General features: G+C 38.6%; 1 protein-coding gene across 3 annotated transcripts; it reads left to right on the top strand.

Moving 5' to 3' along the window:
* Nucleotides 1-1,002: 1,002 nt before the first annotated feature.
* On the top strand, nucleotides 1,003-15,904 carry MBIP (MAP3K12 binding inhibitory protein 1). Of its 3 annotated transcripts, none has more exons than XM_067296748.1 (9): nucleotides 1,003-1,149; nucleotides 5,142-5,261; nucleotides 6,986-7,198; nucleotides 7,300-7,396; nucleotides 8,884-8,949; nucleotides 10,598-10,750; nucleotides 12,627-12,724; nucleotides 14,139-14,177; nucleotides 15,384-15,904. In XM_067296748.1, the coding sequence occupies exons 1-9, from the start codon at nucleotides 1,024-1,026 to the stop codon at nucleotides 15,489-15,491; spliced, it is 1,020 nt and encodes a 339-aa protein (XP_067152849.1). In that variant the 5' UTR covers nucleotides 1,003-1,023; the 3' UTR covers nucleotides 15,492-15,904. The 3 variants fall into 3 exon arrangements, with proteins under 3 accessions (XP_067152849.1, XP_067152848.1, XP_013795966.2); XM_067296747.1 differs by having other exon boundaries at nucleotides 15,381-15,904; XM_013940512.2 differs by lacking the exon at nucleotides 1,003-1,149 and adding an exon at nucleotides 1,875-3,727 and having other exon boundaries at nucleotides 15,381-15,904.
* The last annotated feature ends 1,465 nt before the right edge of the window (nucleotides 15,905-17,369 follow it).

Below are 17,369 nucleotides of genomic sequence, written 5' to 3'. Positions count from 1 at the left end.
ACATCAGGTAGAAAGCCTTTGTCAGCACCTACTGTTCTAGGAAACAAATCAAGCAGACTGTCTTAAGAGGAAATACAATCATGCAAGTCCCATGGTCAGAGTACTCTTTGATAAACTTGCTCCTTGTGGTCAGATGAAGTGCTCCATGAAAGAGCACTCAGTTAGGGTACTCCTATAAACGTGCCTGTCCTTAGCCCATGCTCACAGCTCTGTGGAGCCACTTAAAAGGTAGGAAGGAGCAAGAAGGCAAACAAAAGGGTGAGGGGGCAAGGTGACCCTCACCTTCTGGGGCACAGGGAAAGGATGCACAACAGGAGCAACTGCAGCCCGGGGTTCAAAGCCTGGTTATAACAAAAGTGCCAAAGCAGCAGCATAGAGGTGGGCCTACATCACTGGGTCAAGACTGTGACTTTGCAAGCAGCAAGGTGGTCTTCTGCAATGGACCTGAGCTGAGGAAAGCTTCAGAGTCCGAGGGAGGCCTGAGAAAGGAGCCAAAGCCTAGATGTTCCCTCAGCCATGGGAAACAGAGCCACTTGCCATGCTAGAGAGCTTAGATTTTGCAGACGAAGGTCCTTCACACCCCCCCACACCTTGAAAACCCTCATACACTCCTGCCTGGGGGGCCAGAGGAGGAAGGATGGGCAGAGCCTGGCCTGGACGAAGGCAGGGCCTGGGCCTGACTCTCCCGACCCCGAACCGTACTGTCAGCGCCCAGAGGCGGCCCTGCCCACCCGGTTCCTACAGGAGCGCCCAGAAGCGCGAGGAGCCAGCGCTCGGGACCCCCGAGGAAGCCCCGTCCGCCGGCGCCGCTCGCCCCAGCACCTCCCCGCGCCCAGCCCGACACAGGCCCGAGCCGGGATCGGGGACCGCCCCCAGCCCCGCGGCGCTCCCCGCTCGCGCGGCTGGCCCGGCAGCGCCGCTCGCCATTGGCTGCCGCGACTGCCCATCCGGCTGCGGGGGCGGGGCTGGCGGGCAGGCCGCCCGCGGGCTCGTCATCGCGGAGCGACGGCTGAGCCGGGTGTCATGGCGGAGGCGGCGGCGCCCAGCCCGCCCCAGCCCGGCGGCCGCGCTCCGGAGAGCGGCGCCGAGCCGGCGGCCTCGGAGGTGGCGAGCAGCGCCCTGCGCTCCCTGGCCGGGTTGGCGGGGCAGGTGAGTGCGGGGCGGCGGTCGGGGGCCGGGCTGGCCGCGGGCCGCGCCTGCGCCCTGCTCGCCCCGCGTCGGGGCCCCGGGCAGTGTCTCCCCCGCCCGAGGGGGCTTTCTGGGCTCCGGGGCTAATTCTGAAGTGCGTCCCCGGAGAGAAGAGAAGCCCACCGTAAACAGCGGGGTCGTCTCGCCGCCGTGGGGCGCCGTGCAGCTCCTGCCGTGCCGGCTGCAGCCGTGGCCGCGCTGGCAGCTCCGCGGTGCGCGGCCTGGGGCTCAGTGTCGCAGTCGTGGCGTTGCGTTTGCCTTCGCACTGTCTCGTGGCACTAAAGCGCTTTCCAGAGCTTTTTCATCTGAAGGATAACTTCTCCCGTCATAAACTGCCTTTTGCCTACTAGCTGTATCTTAAAAATTGCTGAGTGTGAATTCCAAGGCGGCTGAAAGTTACTGTAGATTAACTTAAAGTTAATGGTCAGGGGCTTGATGCATCAAGTGCCTCTCTGTGGGTTGGAACTGTAAAAGTGGCCTTGCTCTCCAGTGGTTCAGTTGAAACATCTACTTAAGGCTTTAGTGATGGTGATAAATTATTGTTATTTAATGGATGCTACATTAGTGGTGGGAGGCCCTTGTTAAGAGAGAGCTTTAGTTACAACTTAATCATTTCCCTGAATAGTTGACAGATTACGTCCTCCTCAGTCATGCAGGCATATATGTAGTTCTGTCAAGGCAGTAGAAACATGCTCATGCTTTTAAAATTAGAAAACAATTTGGAGGTTTGGGCCCGGATGATAAGCAGTAGCGTAAACATGAGGGACAGAATATAACTTAATATATTTTTAGTGTACAAAAATACTAAGAAATGTAGACTGATTAGATATAGAAGTAGTTTGGTAATAGCTGTTGAGTGATGTGAAATTATTTTTTAGAGCATCTTCCCTCTTTTCCCAATAGAAGTGTATGCTATATTTACTTCTCACCTCAAAGTGGGTGAGGAAATGTCACAGTTTTCAAACAAAAGGCATCCAAAATTAAGGGCCTGAAAACTGGGGCTCTGACTAATAAGGATCTCAGCTTTCCTGTCTGTAAAGGGAATAAACACTGTCCTAGCTTTTGAATGTGAATGCTGTGCTAGACAATGATCATACACAACTGAATGTTAGGTGCATAGAACTGCTGTGACAGGAAAACTATCCACGTATTGAGAATGAAGTATCCCATAATTCTTCATAATGAAGAATTTGAAATCTAATCAGTGAAGAACTAGTGACCATCATTTTATTCTGATGGATTACTGTCATTCTTATATGGTATTGTTCTTATAATGCTAACATGACTGAAAGGTCAAACTGTCCTGTTTATGAAGAACATGAGGAAGAATAAAGGAAAAGGTGTTATCTGTGGTGCTCATCACAAGTTCAATTAACCGTTTTTAAACCAACAGTTAAACACTCTAGTTTCTGTCTCTTCCTCAGTAGTTTACCTGTTCCCTAATTTTCTCTACCTGTTCCACCTGTTACCTGATGTGTCACTGTAGAAAGCTTAGTGATAAAATAGTATTTAGGTGTTGGCAGACAATTGCAAGATTCAGATTAGAGTTGCTACATCCCCTCAGTTGAGTTACAGTAGTTACAGTGCAGAGTAAAATTGCCCTCATTGGAATTTGGAGTATGCTTGTTCCATGACAACTTAAACTTGTTTTACTGTGCACTGAAACAATCTACAAGTAAGTAAGGGCTTGGCTGCTCCAGCTTGCTGCAGGAGCAGCAACCCTTTCAATTGCTCAACCACAACCATTTGCAGTTGTTGCAGTTGTCCAGTTACACTCTGTGTCTGCCAGCACTTGAGTTCTGATAGATTTACTTGTGATGTTTCACCAACTTAACTGACTCATTATCCATCTTATACCTTTGACTAAAGTTACTGATTCCTGCTTTCCCCATTATAGAGATGAGCGAAGTGAAAATGTGCCAGGTCACTGGCTATCCAGTTTGTGGTCCATCATACTAGCTTAAATTGGACTTATGCTAATATGTTGGACTGTAAACAGGAACATTTCTGGCACAGGAACTTGTTTATTAGAGTCGGCACTGGCAGCACAGAGACTGAGAGGACAGCTAAGAATTATAACTCATTAAACCAATATGACTTAACTCTGGAAAGTTCTTTAAACTCTGAGCGACAGTAATTGTCTTTCATAAAATAGTTTCAAAGGACTAGAATGGCTTGTGTTCATGTAAATTGCCACAGAATAGATTATGGGCCTGTAAATATACAGAAGCTTTGAAGTTATCAAATCACAGAATTTGTAAGCCTGCTTGTCACAGTTCTTATAGGTAGAAGAACATGAAACAATGAAAAAACTGATCATATTGTACTAGAAACATTGTTTGAAACTAGAAACATTGTTTTATAGTGAGTTTCTATTATTTTGATACACACATAAAAACCTGCAAGCTTGTTTACTATTCCACTAGTTTTTCTGTCTGTAAAAATCAGTAGATCTTCCAGCTCCTTTGCTATGTAACTGATTTGGGAACTCACGCCGGATTTAACAAGGCTATTCTTTGAATAAACAATGAAGGCTCAGGTTTGTAGTTCACAAAATTGTTATGATAATGCTAGATCTTAAAGCTAATGTAGAGATCTTAAAACTTGGTGTTTTACTGTTTTGCCTTCAGTGTAATGGAAGCGTTCTTACGTTTACTTCTCATGGTTTCTTCACACATTGTGCTGTGGATTCACAAACCAAGTGCACGTGGATTCTGTGTTCTTGTCTATAATATTTGATACCATTAGATGTTAGCTCTCTTTAGATCATATGCTAAAAGTGCATTGTATGGAGTTGACGTGGATACTTTTGTTCGTGTGTCTGAGGCCTGATTTTTTTATTTTTATTTTTTTTAACTGGAAGAATTAGATGTTAGAAGTAAAGATGTGCCCTTGACTTGGGAATTCTGTGTCTGAAACTGAGTAACTGCAGGTCCAGTTGATTTAAACAAGAATTTTATCTGCATTTATAATTTGGGGGATGACTGTGGGTTGTTTGGTTTGAAAATAACCTACTTGGCTTTGGGAAATGAAGTGCTCCTCAATTCGTAGTCTTGTGAGAAGAGTTTACTGGTACAAAAATAGCAAAGGTGGATGTGAAAGTATGTATAGTCCATTAGTGATTAATAACAATCAGTTTAGTATTATAAAGTGAAAGTTTATTTTTGACTTATAGAGGATGTGTAGTTCCTTTAAAGACAACTTCAGATTCTCTGTATCTCTCTTATTGTTTTAGGAGTTAAATACTGCCATTCCTCGGCGAAGAGAATATAATATGGAAATTGTTATTTTGTTCTGACTGTATATATAGAGAAACATTTGATTTGAAAACAAGTTTCACAGTTGAAAAGAAGGTGCTGTGTGGTCTAAGCTTGCCTAACCTGGAGATTTTGTGAAGATTTATATTTTTCTTTCCTCCCTTCATTAGAACTTTTTAATACTGATTATTAGTTTTAATATAGAGCCTGCTTTGGATCAGCAACAAGTAGAAATTGCATGAATGTGGGCAAGCCCTTGGTCATGCGGGTTCATACAGCCTTTCAAGTGTCAGAATAAAACACATTTAATTTACAGGAAACCATTGTACTGTGTGCATGTTTATCATCTGTTAAAAGATTTGGGTAATTAACATAAACAGTATGTTTTAGCGTGATAGCTAATTGAATTGAGAATTGACCAAAGTTAAAGGTTAAATTAATAGAATAAGAGTGTGATTAGGTAGCTAAAAATTTTTACTTTCTGAACATACTCTACAAATACTAACTTAATTATAATCCAGCAGCTGCACTTTCGAACTAATGTAAAGCTTCTGTTACGGCTTTGGATAAAAATGCAGTCTGTATGAGATGGAGAATATTTGTTGTCCTGTAGAAATCTTGTATACTTTTGTGTCAGTATTAAATGCAATATAACAGGATAATTTTTGTGATGATGTTTGTTTTGCCCTTTTGAAGCTTAACCTTGGAGACGATATCGTGAAAGTTGTAATCGATTGGAGCAGGCTTCAAAGCACGTCGGCACTTCAGCCAGCATTGCTCTTTAGTGCACTTCAGCAGCATATTTTATGTTTGCAGGTAAATATTTCATCGGACACATTCAACTTGACTGAAGAGATCAACAACTGAATGTAGTTAAATTATCTAAAGTATAAAATTTCAATTGTTATGATCTTATGTTTCTATGTCCAACAAGAAAGAATGCAAATATGTTATACGCTTGGGAGTCCACTGTGCTTCATAGGTGCTCGAACTATGGATTTTTCAGAATAGTGGGGGAATAGCCACCGTAGATGAGCAGGCTGAATAAATGCAGCCTCATTGATTTCTAGACTTGCATTGTAAATGTGATACATTTCCATCTATGGTGGGTTATAATTAAGCAATAAGACACGGCAGGTGTGTGTCATGCTATGATAATGATTCCATGCGTTGGGTGAGTTTTGAGGCTCATGGAGTGCTTTCAGTGGTTCAAGAAGTGGCATTATCCCAGCATGACACATCCTGGAGTGTCTTACTGCAATTAAATATATTTTCAGCGTAGTGTTTTTTTTTGTTTTTTTTTTTTTTAAAGAGTAATTTCTTTGACATTAATGTCTCATCTTGCCAAGTAGCCAGTTACCATTACTGTCATTTCTTTTAACTGATTGAAACTTTCCAACCCTGTCAAAAGTAACTGTAATTCAGTTGTGTGCAGGGGGAGGATGAGCTGTTTGTCAGCTAGTAAATGAACAGTATTTTGACCTTGATAGTTCATCTGTTAAAGGTGAGGATTTGAATACACCTTGTTTGTCACTTCAGCTATTCAATGAACTATTTCACATGTGTAGTACTGAGAGGGTGGAAAATGAAGGAAGTTTCTGTGTTTGCTTGTCTGCAGGTGTAAGAAAGACCCTTTATATTTTCCAGACACGAAAAAGCTTTGGTGTGATTAAAAAAAGGGGGAAAAAAAAAACAAGATAAAAGCAAATAAATATTAATTGAAGTGTTCTTACAGAATTTAAATTCCTTAAATCCATTTCAGGAAATCTGACTGATAGAAATCAATGTTATGTTAAAAAAAAAATAATAAAGAAATCTGGATTTCTAGAGGAAAAATAAGCTGTAAAATTCAGGTTAGATGAAACTGGTAGAAAAAAAATGTGTGGTTTGACTTACTCTGTGTACCAAGATTTTTGTTTTTACATCTTGTATAAGAGTTATTCCAGTAGACTAATAAGCATTTATTTTTGCTGCTACAAATGTCAGTGCATTCTCTCATTTAATTTCATGACCTAAGTAGATAATCAACCATGTCAAGAAGAGTATGTATTCAGGATAACACCTATATATTTCATGTCTGTGTTCTCTCATTCACTTGGGCAACTGCAGTTTCAAGTGGAGAATGTAGTGCTGTGGTGATAAAGTAAAGGCTTTACAGTGTGAAAGCATTGGCTTTCATGTTAAGGAGGAAAAATACTAAGCCTTACTGTTCTGAGTAGGCATCTGAATGACATGTTAATTAAGTGGCATTGGTACCAAAGACTGAAGCTTTGATTTAGCTAGTAACAGATGAGTAGCAGACAGATTTTTCTCAGAAATTTTGGGGTTTTCCTATACAAACCTCTAAAAGGCACAGATCAAAAAGGCCAAAATCACAGTGTTCACAACAGTATTTGGAACTATAACATTTTTATTACTGTTGTGTATCAGAAGCAGACATTGTAGTTTGTAAAATTATTTCAGTTGTTCCATTTTAGAAATTGTAATAATACTTGGCTTTTTTTTTTTTTTTTAACCCTAATGTCCTGCTTTTTGTTCAGCCTCTTTTAGAAAAACTCCAGTCATTGATTAAAGAGGAAAATATAGACCATGTTGAATCTGCAGGTAAAACAGAAGGCCAAACAAGTTTTGATGTTTATGACGGTAACTCTCAGACTGAAGAAAAGTATGCAGGTTATGACTCAGGAGATCTGAAGAATGCTCATGTTGATTTTGATCCAGAGGTGGTCCAAATAAAGGCTGGAAAAGCAGAAGTAAGTGATTTGCCTAAATTAAAAACAACAAAAAAAAACTTTCTGGATTTTTAAATTTAAAGAATGAAATAGATATATGCCATCATGTTTATTACCTGCAGATTGACAGGCGGATATCAGCCTTCATCGAGAGGAAACAAGCTGAGATCAATGAAAATAATGTCAGGGAATTTTGCAATGTTATTGATTGTAATCAAGGTAACTGGCTAGCCAAACTTTATCTTCATAGCAATTTAAGAGGGTCTCTTTTGTTTTTGATTTTTTTTCAAAGGAACTATTCTATATTTAAAACAAATTTATGTTTAGAGTAACTTTGTTTTCAAGTTAAGAACATGCATGTGCACTGCAGATGTTATTAGATAGACAAAAAAGAAATTATTCACTGGGTGACAATGTTTAGTGGATTACATACAGAAAGATTATAGCCATTACTGTGTTCACGTTAAGAACTGTAGTCTTAAATCAGATGATTTTGTAGCTATTGTTCATGATGTTTTAGCTATATGTTGCTTTCAAAGTCAACAGAATTGCAATTCAGAAATGTCTTGTCAATTGTGTAGTGGAAGTTGAACTTAATTTAATGTTAGTTACATTAACACATGTACAAAAAAGATTTTTTTTAGTCAAATTGAATTGCTAGCTACTTAGAATAACTCACTTCTTTTACCATAACTCATGCTATTGTTGTTTTTATTGGATCCTACTGGCGCAGTTGACTGTATCTAGAACCAGTCTCAAATTTGTCTGGTAGGCTGGATCCTATTAGCATGGTCAGTGGCTATATAACCAAATGTTTCTTAAAAGTGAAGACACTTTTATATAAAAACAAGTAACAAGGAGACATAGTTTTTTTTCTTAGTGTCTGTGAACCTGGATGTACCTTGTCTCTGTCATTTATTTATACTTTCAGAGATCAAAGTTTATTGTTCCATAAGCTTTATAGGAGGAAAATTTAACTCCTTGAATATTGGTTGAAATGAAAATCACATCTAAAGTCTAATAGAAGATGCTAGATAGTAAAATACTACTTCCTAAAACTGTTAATTAAGTACAGAAGAAACAACGATAGGACTTTTCTATGTATGTTCACTCATAATAGAGTATTTTTAAAGCTTTAGGTGTATATGAACAGAGATAAAATATAAACATTAGAATAAGGTGGACTGTATTTCAGCATTTTAAACAAATTCAGGAAGGCATAGGCACCAGAATAAATGCAGGAAGGTGAAAAAAGAATGCTGATGAGTAAACTAGACCAGTCTAAAAGTAGGAAGAACATAGTTTCGAGGAAGGACTTAAATACAGAATAACAGTGGTAAGCAGGGAAAATGCTTCCATACAAAAAGAAAGAAATAAGTTACAGAGAAACACAGCAAAAAAGTGAAAACCAAATGAATGACCAAATGAACCAAGTTGGAAGACATTTGGTCCTGATCCAATAAACTATGTATACATATGTGCATACATTTATATAAGTGACTTATGCAATTAAACCCAATAGGTCAATGCAAGTGTGTAAAATTATTTATGAGCAAGTGTTTATAGGCACTGAATAAATTATTTTTGATGTTTTTGTTGTACGAAAAATTTAAATTAGATTTGTTAAAAGCCTGGAAGTTGATGATGGTTGGAATATTTTAAATACATAAGTAGGGCCTCACTCTCTTTTGTTATTACTTGTTTAGAAAATAGCTGTGCCAGAACAGATGCAATTTTCACACCTTATCCTGGATTTAAAAGCCATATAAAGGGTAAGCAACTATTTTTATTAAGAGTGTCCAGATGGAACAGCACTAATAAATTTTTGGCTTATTGAGTACTCAAAAAATGGAAACTTAGGTACAGATTTTTGACTCTAATGAATACTTTTTAAATCTTCCTTTACTCCTCTAAGGTTTTCAATCCCAGTCCTGCTTCATTAGGCTGATGCTTAAGCACTAAGCACCAAAACAAGCTAGCTTGTTTCCATTGTCTGAAAGGAAAGATGGAAAAGATAAAGCAGAACAGATAAAACAGAGAAGCTGAACAATTCTTAGCTTTTTGTCTAAGGTGAGTCTAGGAATTTAGTTAAGGAATTGCAATGAAATAAAATTATCATGTTTTCTGTTAGTGTAATTACACTGAATTAACAAATAGTTTAGAAGGGACACAGTGGAAACTGAGGCAGAGATTTATAGGAGATGACAGGTTGGGGAAGAAGGCTTTCCACTGCACTACCTTTTGGAAGGGAATAAATAGTGTAGAAATGATTGTCCAGCAAAAGTTATGTATGAGCGATTGCTTGACTGTCTACTGCTGTCTAGGTGTACAGAAGTTACTCTGAGAGAAAAACAAAACAACAAAACAGAAGTAACCCCCTCTTCCATTTTGAGAGCAGTAATATTCAGTTATCCACTTGAATTCCTTCTTTCAAGAAAACTCAGAGTAATATTGTGAAGCACAATGCTAGATATAACCATTAAAGGGTCTGGTGAGCTAAGAGGGAGATGGGGGAGTTTAAGCACCTTTCACTAAGAACCCCTATCACTAGTGTGGTTTTTTTTTTTGTTTTTTTTTTTAACTGAGTGCTAGTTTTTATCTCAGATGGTAGAGTATTACAGGAAAGAAAGGTTGTACTTCAAGTAACCAAAACCTGAACAGTTCAGAACTGGCACTTGAATAACACTTAGAAAGGATTTGGAAGTGAAATGAGCATAAACTGTGAAGCAAGAATGTAATGTGCGGCCTTCATGAAGGAGTAAGAAGGTATGTCAGCATGGAGTTTACAGCATAGACTTTAAGTCTGCGGTAGTCCTATCACAAAAGGCTTGAGAAATGACCCTTATTTAAAGAGAAGTGGCCAAAATCTTTTGACCAGGACATAGGTGGCAGTGGGAAAAATCCTGCACCCAGAAGCAGCTGAGAATTCAGTAAAGCAGTTACCTGAATAACAAAAGTTAGAGAGAACCTCTTTACTAAGATGCATAGTGCTATTTCTGGTTGTACCTCCCCATATCTGGTTTTAACAGACTTTATTTATGATGCTTTCTGTAATGTTAGGGTAGACTTTTCTGGCCTCTTCTTCACATCCACAACAGTTCACACATGCAACTGCTGACACAGATGCTTATTTTTCCACTGTTTTTCTGCAGCTAACAACAAATTGTATTCCTTTGATACAGATGTTAAGCCCTTTGGGTTTTAGTCTAGTCATAGGTAAAATTGCTTTAAGGAAATACTTTTCTTGAACCTCTAATCTCAATGTCTGTGGGACCCTTCAGAGATGATATTTTGGTGAAATTGATGTGACTAGCAGAGTTTTTAATTATATAATTTAATAACGCTTTTTATCGTTTTAATTAGATGTGCCTTGATATGTTTCGTGTGCATATATGATAAATTTGTGTTCTCTTTACCTAGTTTCTAGGGTAGTAAATACATATGGGCCTCAGACTAGATCTGAAGGAGCACATGGATCCAATCACAAAGCCAATGTACCTATTCATGATTGTGGAAACCAAGCCATCGAGGAAAGATTACAAAACATTGAAGCACACTTAAGGTTACAAACAGGTTTGTCTCATTTTAATTATGGTGTTAGTGTACCAGTGTGTACTACCGGTATAACTACTGTAGTAAAACTGGGAAGTCTAAAAGTTCTGTGATTGTAAAAACAGTGGGCTAGATTCAGTAAAGGGTTTAGCTACAATTGTGCTACAATTTAATATTTAGAATCTTATGCCCAAAATGGAATCCAGATTTATGCTCAAACTAAGATTCCGAGTTAATTAATCTATACTTTGTGGTGCCCATGAAGAGAGAAGCATGTCAGAATGGGATTTAAAACAATCTAGAATTTAGAGGTTGGGTTCTCTATAGCCAGTGGAGTCCATCTGCCTTAACTTACTTAACAGGAAAAGCTGTGATCAGGACTTGATCCTCCTTCTTAGGTGCCTGGTTATGGACTGGGGATAGGATGAACCAAAAAGACAACCTGAAACTGTTTCCTAAAGGTGGATGATTCTTGAAGTAGTTATGTGAGAAACTTACTTCTGTTTCCCAGAAGGTGGGAAGCTGTTGTGAGTACTTCCCTTTCCCTTTGTAAACCTGATTCCACACCTTTCACTGAAGTAAATGCTATAGCCGCCAGCCTCTTAGCTGTTTTGAATAGTTGCTTTCCTCATGCCAGCCCCATTTTTCTAGAAAACAAATCAGTGGGGTACTTGCAAAGGAATTGATTCCTGTCTAAATCAGTATTCTTGGGAAGGTCTCAAGATCATTTGTTACCTCTCCCAGCAGCTGTACAGTAAGTATTAATTTGGGAAGGTAACCTGCCTCAGCCACCTGCTTACCTACTTCTTGGTTCTGAGTACTGAGAGAGATCAACTCACCACCTGTTACTCAGAACAGCTTCTTCTAGTGCTACTACTGCTCTTTTCCCTTTACATTAAGAGACAGCTGTATTAAAAATGAGAAGTTAGCTGATTTAATTAGTAGCTGCTGAGTGATGAGTAGGGAGCAAAACTGAAGGAGAGAAGCTAGGCACAAAATTTTCTCTCTGAAGTGAAGAAATAGAAGAGATGAATGGTTAAAAAAAAAAATACTGCTTATTTCAGTAGTCTGTGGCATAGAACTGGTTTATCTAACAGACCTAGACATAAATTGAAAGGGCTGGCAAGAGAAGTAAAACTTGCTAAGGCCTTGATTGTTACTACTGTTCAGAACCAGGCTGTCATTTTAACTGGGATAGTCTGTAGTTTAGTTATGCTAAAAAGTGATCTCAGTTTATAGAGTGCCATGTAGCATAAATCAGATGCTTTCTAAAACTGATTTTTTTTGATGAGTTCTGTTAGTACTTGGGAAAACAAGCCTGAGCTGTTACAATAAATGTGCAAACGTCAAGTATTTTGTTGTTGTTATTTTTTAAACTCTGTTATTCCATTCTACCTGCACATTCCCCCCCACGCACTTCTCCCTTCCGTGGTCAGGCAAATGCTGTTCATCTAAGTTGTCAAGTGCAGCATATATCTATCTGCTGATGCTTGATGGGGATGGGCTTTCTTCAGGGCAATCTTAGATATCAGTGCTGAATTCTTGTGTGGCCCTTCTGCTCCTCCTGATGCTGCACCCAGTTTCCAAGTGGTAGCATTTGGTACCAATGTATTGTGAGAGTGATTGTTGGTTGTTCTAGGAACCTTGTCAGACTTGTTTGAAACACCTACACAAAGTTGCCTGTTACCTTCAGTGATTGTACTGGCTCATCAGCCAGGTTTTACCCTGAATCATATTAATTACCCTGTCTTTTTATTTTCACAGCCACCTGTTTTGTTGCAGCTACAGGTTGATAGCTGGACTCAAAGAATTCACCTCTAAAGCTTGCAAATCTTTTGTTAATGAAGTTCCTCAAGTGCTTTTCCTGATTTCTTTGCATTTGTACTGGTATACTTAGGTGGTCCTGTACCAAGAGACATTTATCAGAGAATTAAGAAGCTTGAAGATAAAATCCTTGAGCTGGAAGGACTGTCCCCTGAATATTTTCAATCTGTGGTAAGGAATTCTGTCAACTTCATTTAGCATTTGGTACTTCTCTGCTTAGATCTTTGACGTACAAACAAAAACCTAAGGAATTAGAGGATAGATACTATTGGTAGAAAAGTTTGGCTTGATTTTTATGGTTACATTTCACATAGACCATCTAAATGAGTTCATATTTCTATCTACTTTCTCCTTTGAAAGAAAATACCATTTGTTGAGGGGAAAAAAAAAAAGTAGCTGCCTGAACTTAATTGATTTATAAGAAACAAACATGTTAAAGAGGGTGCATTTCCCCCCACCCCCTTAAAATTTGAAATATTTTTGATGACAGAAAAATTGAAAAAAATCGTGATCTTGATACAAATGATTAATGGCTTAGTCAGCTGGAATTCTTTGGGCTTCTGTACACGATCTCATTAAGATTATGGCAGATCAGTGTAAAGACCAGGTATGTGAAATGGCTGTTCCAAGAGGATAAGGAGTGAGTAAACCCTTTAGAACCACATGAGACAGATAATTTCTACGACTTTGGATTTTTGTTGCTAGTCTTCGGGCAGAGTTCTGTCTAAGTGTGTGTAGGTAGTAAAAATGCTGTGTGCTATGCTTCTCTCTGACTAACAAACCTTTTTCTTCATTCACTGAAGGAGGTTAAAGCAAAGGGACATTTGTGGTTACTATGTCAGGCTCTGCTTGGCTTTTGAAATTTCTGATCGATTATGATGCTCTTTCTCTCCCCACTTAATCAGTCAGAATATCCCTTTTACTGCTGATCTCATTTTAATTTGTGTATTCTTCTGCTGGTCTCAAGGGAGAAGAGTCAGCACTTAAAAAAAACCAGAAATAATTTCATTTTTGTTTCATTTTTGTTTGTGTTGGAGACCATTAAAGTCCTTTGATTTGTGAGACTATTCTTTCAAGTTGTTGGAAACTAAAAGTTAAAAATGTGTACTTAATATGCTGAAATTTCCTGGAAGTACTTTGGGATATTCGCCAGTATGGTGATCTGGTTGAAACATGTGATGGTAGCAATAGTAGTGTTGTACAGTAATTAGCATCTTTTTTTGTCTGAACAAAATTTTCCATTAATATTAGTATTGTTACAGGAGAAATTTAGAGAGAAAAATATTGACAAAGTTTCAAAACCTGGATGTTGATCTTTTTGTTTGAAGGAAGCTTCAGTTAAGTTGTTAGTTAATATGTTGGCTGCAGAGTGTCAAGAAGTTTGAACAGCTTCTGACTTCTTTCCACTAGTATTTCTCATGATTCAAAGTAAACTTCATAATGAAAAAAAAATTTTATCCATGGGATGGCAGTCAATATTCTTTCTGTACTTTTAAAATTCTTGTCAATGTTTTTTATGGGCTCTGTAGATTTCAGAATTACAGTGCAACATTAAGTCTGTTTTGGCTATCTCTTCTTTCTTTAGAGCTGTTCTGGCAAGAGGAGAAAGGTCCAACCTCCCCATGTAAGTGCTGTTAAGTTTTGTTTGCCTTTATTTCAGGATGTTTTGGGGAAAAGTGGTCAGAAGCTCTGCCAAGCAAATATCTGACTTCTCAGAAATAGCTGCATCAGTTTTGGATAGCTTGCTGGCAGGGTGAGGGAGGGAAGGAGAAAGAAAGCTAATGAATGAGTCCTCTTAAGAGTCTGTACTAGTGTGGTAGTTACTACCAGTGTATTAGTATTAGAAATATAAAATCAGAATTATATTAGAATTAATTAAATTACAAGTGTGTAATCACTATTCAAAAACACTAGTTAGTGTTTTCACTAATTAGAAGAATGATGGAATGGAATAAACCTGTAATAGTTGTGGATGATACCCCCAGCTTGGTTAACAAGCACACTGTGAATTCTGATCAGCTTCCTAATAACAGCTTCTGTTTTTTTTTTTTTAATCACTTTACCAATTTATGAAGAGATGACAAAAATGGGAATGGCTAGCTAGACAAAAGTGCTGCAGAAAGATCTGAAATTACAACAGATACTAACATAAGTCAGTGAGACTTGCCTTTTTCATAGCACCATCCCTTAATGTTTTAACAGTGTACATTAGGCCACAAGAGAGAATTTCTCAGCACAAGTGAGGCCATACTCAGCATACTGTCCACTAGTAGCCTACACACTTGGAGTGGTAGACTGGGGAGAATGTTTAGGAAGAGAGGTGGCCTAAATGAGGCATAAGGATCTAGATTTCTTTAGACCAGAAAAGACCCATCCATAGTAAAAATATTTTTATAGAAAGAGTGATGACCAGTTCTTTGTGTAAGAAGAGGTCAAAAAAATTACCAGCTAAGCAGGCACAGAGGAGACTGACGTTGGGTAATAGGAAAAAAACTCTCCAGTTTTAAAGGTAGATTCTACAAGATCTAGGTATAGTCTGGTCCAGTATCTTACCATCAGAGATTTTTTTTGTTTTTAATGAACAGCTTAAACTTCTAATGGAAATAGCATAGATATATTGATCCAAGATTTGGACTGATTCGTTGTTGGTTTCTTCCAAGTTTGCATTCTTTTAAGTTTAAATAGCCATAGACTACATTCAAACAGTTCTTTAAAAGTATTTCTGTCATTTAGTGCAATATGCAATGACCTCAAGTATCAAATGCTAGACCACTTCTGTAGCATTTACAAGATGTAAGTGATTGTGGTTTTTGTTTTGTTCTTTTAGCAGAACTATTCATTGGCTGAACTTGATGAAAAGATCAATGCTATTAAACAGGCATTACTGAGGAAAACAAAAGAAAGCAAGTCCAAGGAGGCTGAGCGGCTTCTTCGATAATGGAAGAAAAAAATCTTTTCAGAATCTTCATCGTGCTTTACACATACCTAAAACATAGACCTGAGTAGTGTTCATTGGAGATGACTTTAGCCATGAAAACAAAGCACGCATGTAAGCTCATTATGGATGATTTTGATAGCTTGATTTCAGGAATATTCATTTTAAAGCAATCTGATTAATGAAATAATTACTTTAAAACGGAGGAATGTTCTAGGAATAACATTCTTATAATCTGTTCCCTTCTGTTATACAGGAGGATTGCAGCATTGTTCATATGTGAAAAGTTTTAACTTGCATGAAAACCCTACATTTCACATGTAATTCTTGATGATGGAGTATTCAAAAGGGCTATCTTTTGAATACTTTTAATGTAAATAGTTTGCATAAACTTGTGAAATAAAGTGAAATGCTTCCTCATGAGTAAACTGTTTTATTAGAAAAATAAGACGTTACAAAACTTTCAGTGCACATACTTAGCAGTTTCTTCCATGTCTCTCACTCTTTTTTTTAAATACAGAGTTTAGAAATGCAGGACATTGCATTTCTGCCACATTTCAAACAAAGAGAACGTTACAGATATCTTACATGTGTAAATAGACATGTGTTACTTGCTTCCTTAGTGCCCTGTAAGAATTCAAGCTTCATACCCTGCTAACAATTTAATATGTTCTGAAGATGATTCTGGGTAAGGTGGTGGTGGAGTGTGCCAATGGGCAGTGATGTAAGCATGTGTATGGAAAGAAGGGCAGCTGGTGCCTAAGCATAGATGCTGGGTACTTAGTTTAAAGCAGTCCTTGACAGAAGTCACACCTTTGGCCACATACTGAAGTGTGTGTGGGTTTTTATTTGGTTGGTTGTTTTTTTAAAAACACTTACCATTTACACCATTTCTTTCTTGGTTTATTTTCCTCTCTCATTCTGTCTTCATTCCACTTTACTTCTGTAATAATTACTTTTCTTCTAATCTTTTCCTAGAGGACATTTAGGGTAACTTACTTTAACTGCTCTGCCTACAGCAGTCATACTATTTGATGTCCCTGACAGTCCCTGTGACAGCTGTCAGGGAAAGTACAAACTGGATACAGTCTTGCCATTTAAAGAGTAGTAGGCATTTTGTTTATGATTCTAGGTTCCTGTCTAGAGTCACATCTTTTGTAGCAACTGCACCTAATGCTTTTCTAAAGTTGAACCAGAAGAGCGGAGAGACAGGACTCCTGAATTCTGATCCTAGCTCCAGGAAGGAAGACTGCATGATAGTTAACTATTTAAATTCTCAGCTTCCAAGCAGGAAGAGATTAACCAAGCAGTCGTGAGTGCCTCAAACATGACATCAGATGCAAAGAGATACCTTTGCATTGGAAGACTGTGACCTGCTGTGCATAGGACTGTTGCTCATATTGTATGCTGTAGTTCCATACAGCATGATTGAGACCTTTGTTTTGCAAAGCGTTGCCAGGGTTCAAAATCCTAACTCTTGCACAGCTCACACTATGTGGGGTATTTTGCTGCAAAAGCAGTGAACTGCAGCTTGTACTCCAAGTAGATGTGCTGCTCTTGCTCTCTGCAGAACCTTACTGAGTCTTTGTACTGTTCCCAAGAGCAGGCAGCTAAAAAGAGTACAGGGTTGAGAAAATTGGAAGGTCCTATAACAGTTCATAGAAAGGATATTCTCTGCTGTAAGTTGCAGTCGAAGTAGTTGCAGATTTCAGAGGGGTACTAAGGCCTTGGAAGTTTCCCTTTCTCCTCTATATCACTTTTGTGTAGAAGGGTGGGGGAACATGACACTGTACCAATATGCAACAATGCTGGTCCTCTCAGTTTGTCCCTGCTTGCCTTTGTTTCTTTAGGCTTTACTGTAGACAGCTAACTTCCACTATA

This window comes from Apteryx mantelli, chromosome 4, assembly GCF_036417845.1.
Source record: "Apteryx mantelli isolate bAptMan1 chromosome 4, bAptMan1.hap1, whole genome shotgun sequence".
In the NCBI taxonomy this organism is placed as follows: Eukaryota; Metazoa; Chordata; class Aves; order Apterygiformes; family Apterygidae; genus Apteryx; species Apteryx mantelli.
This window is presented reverse-complemented; position numbering and strand designations above follow the sequence as displayed.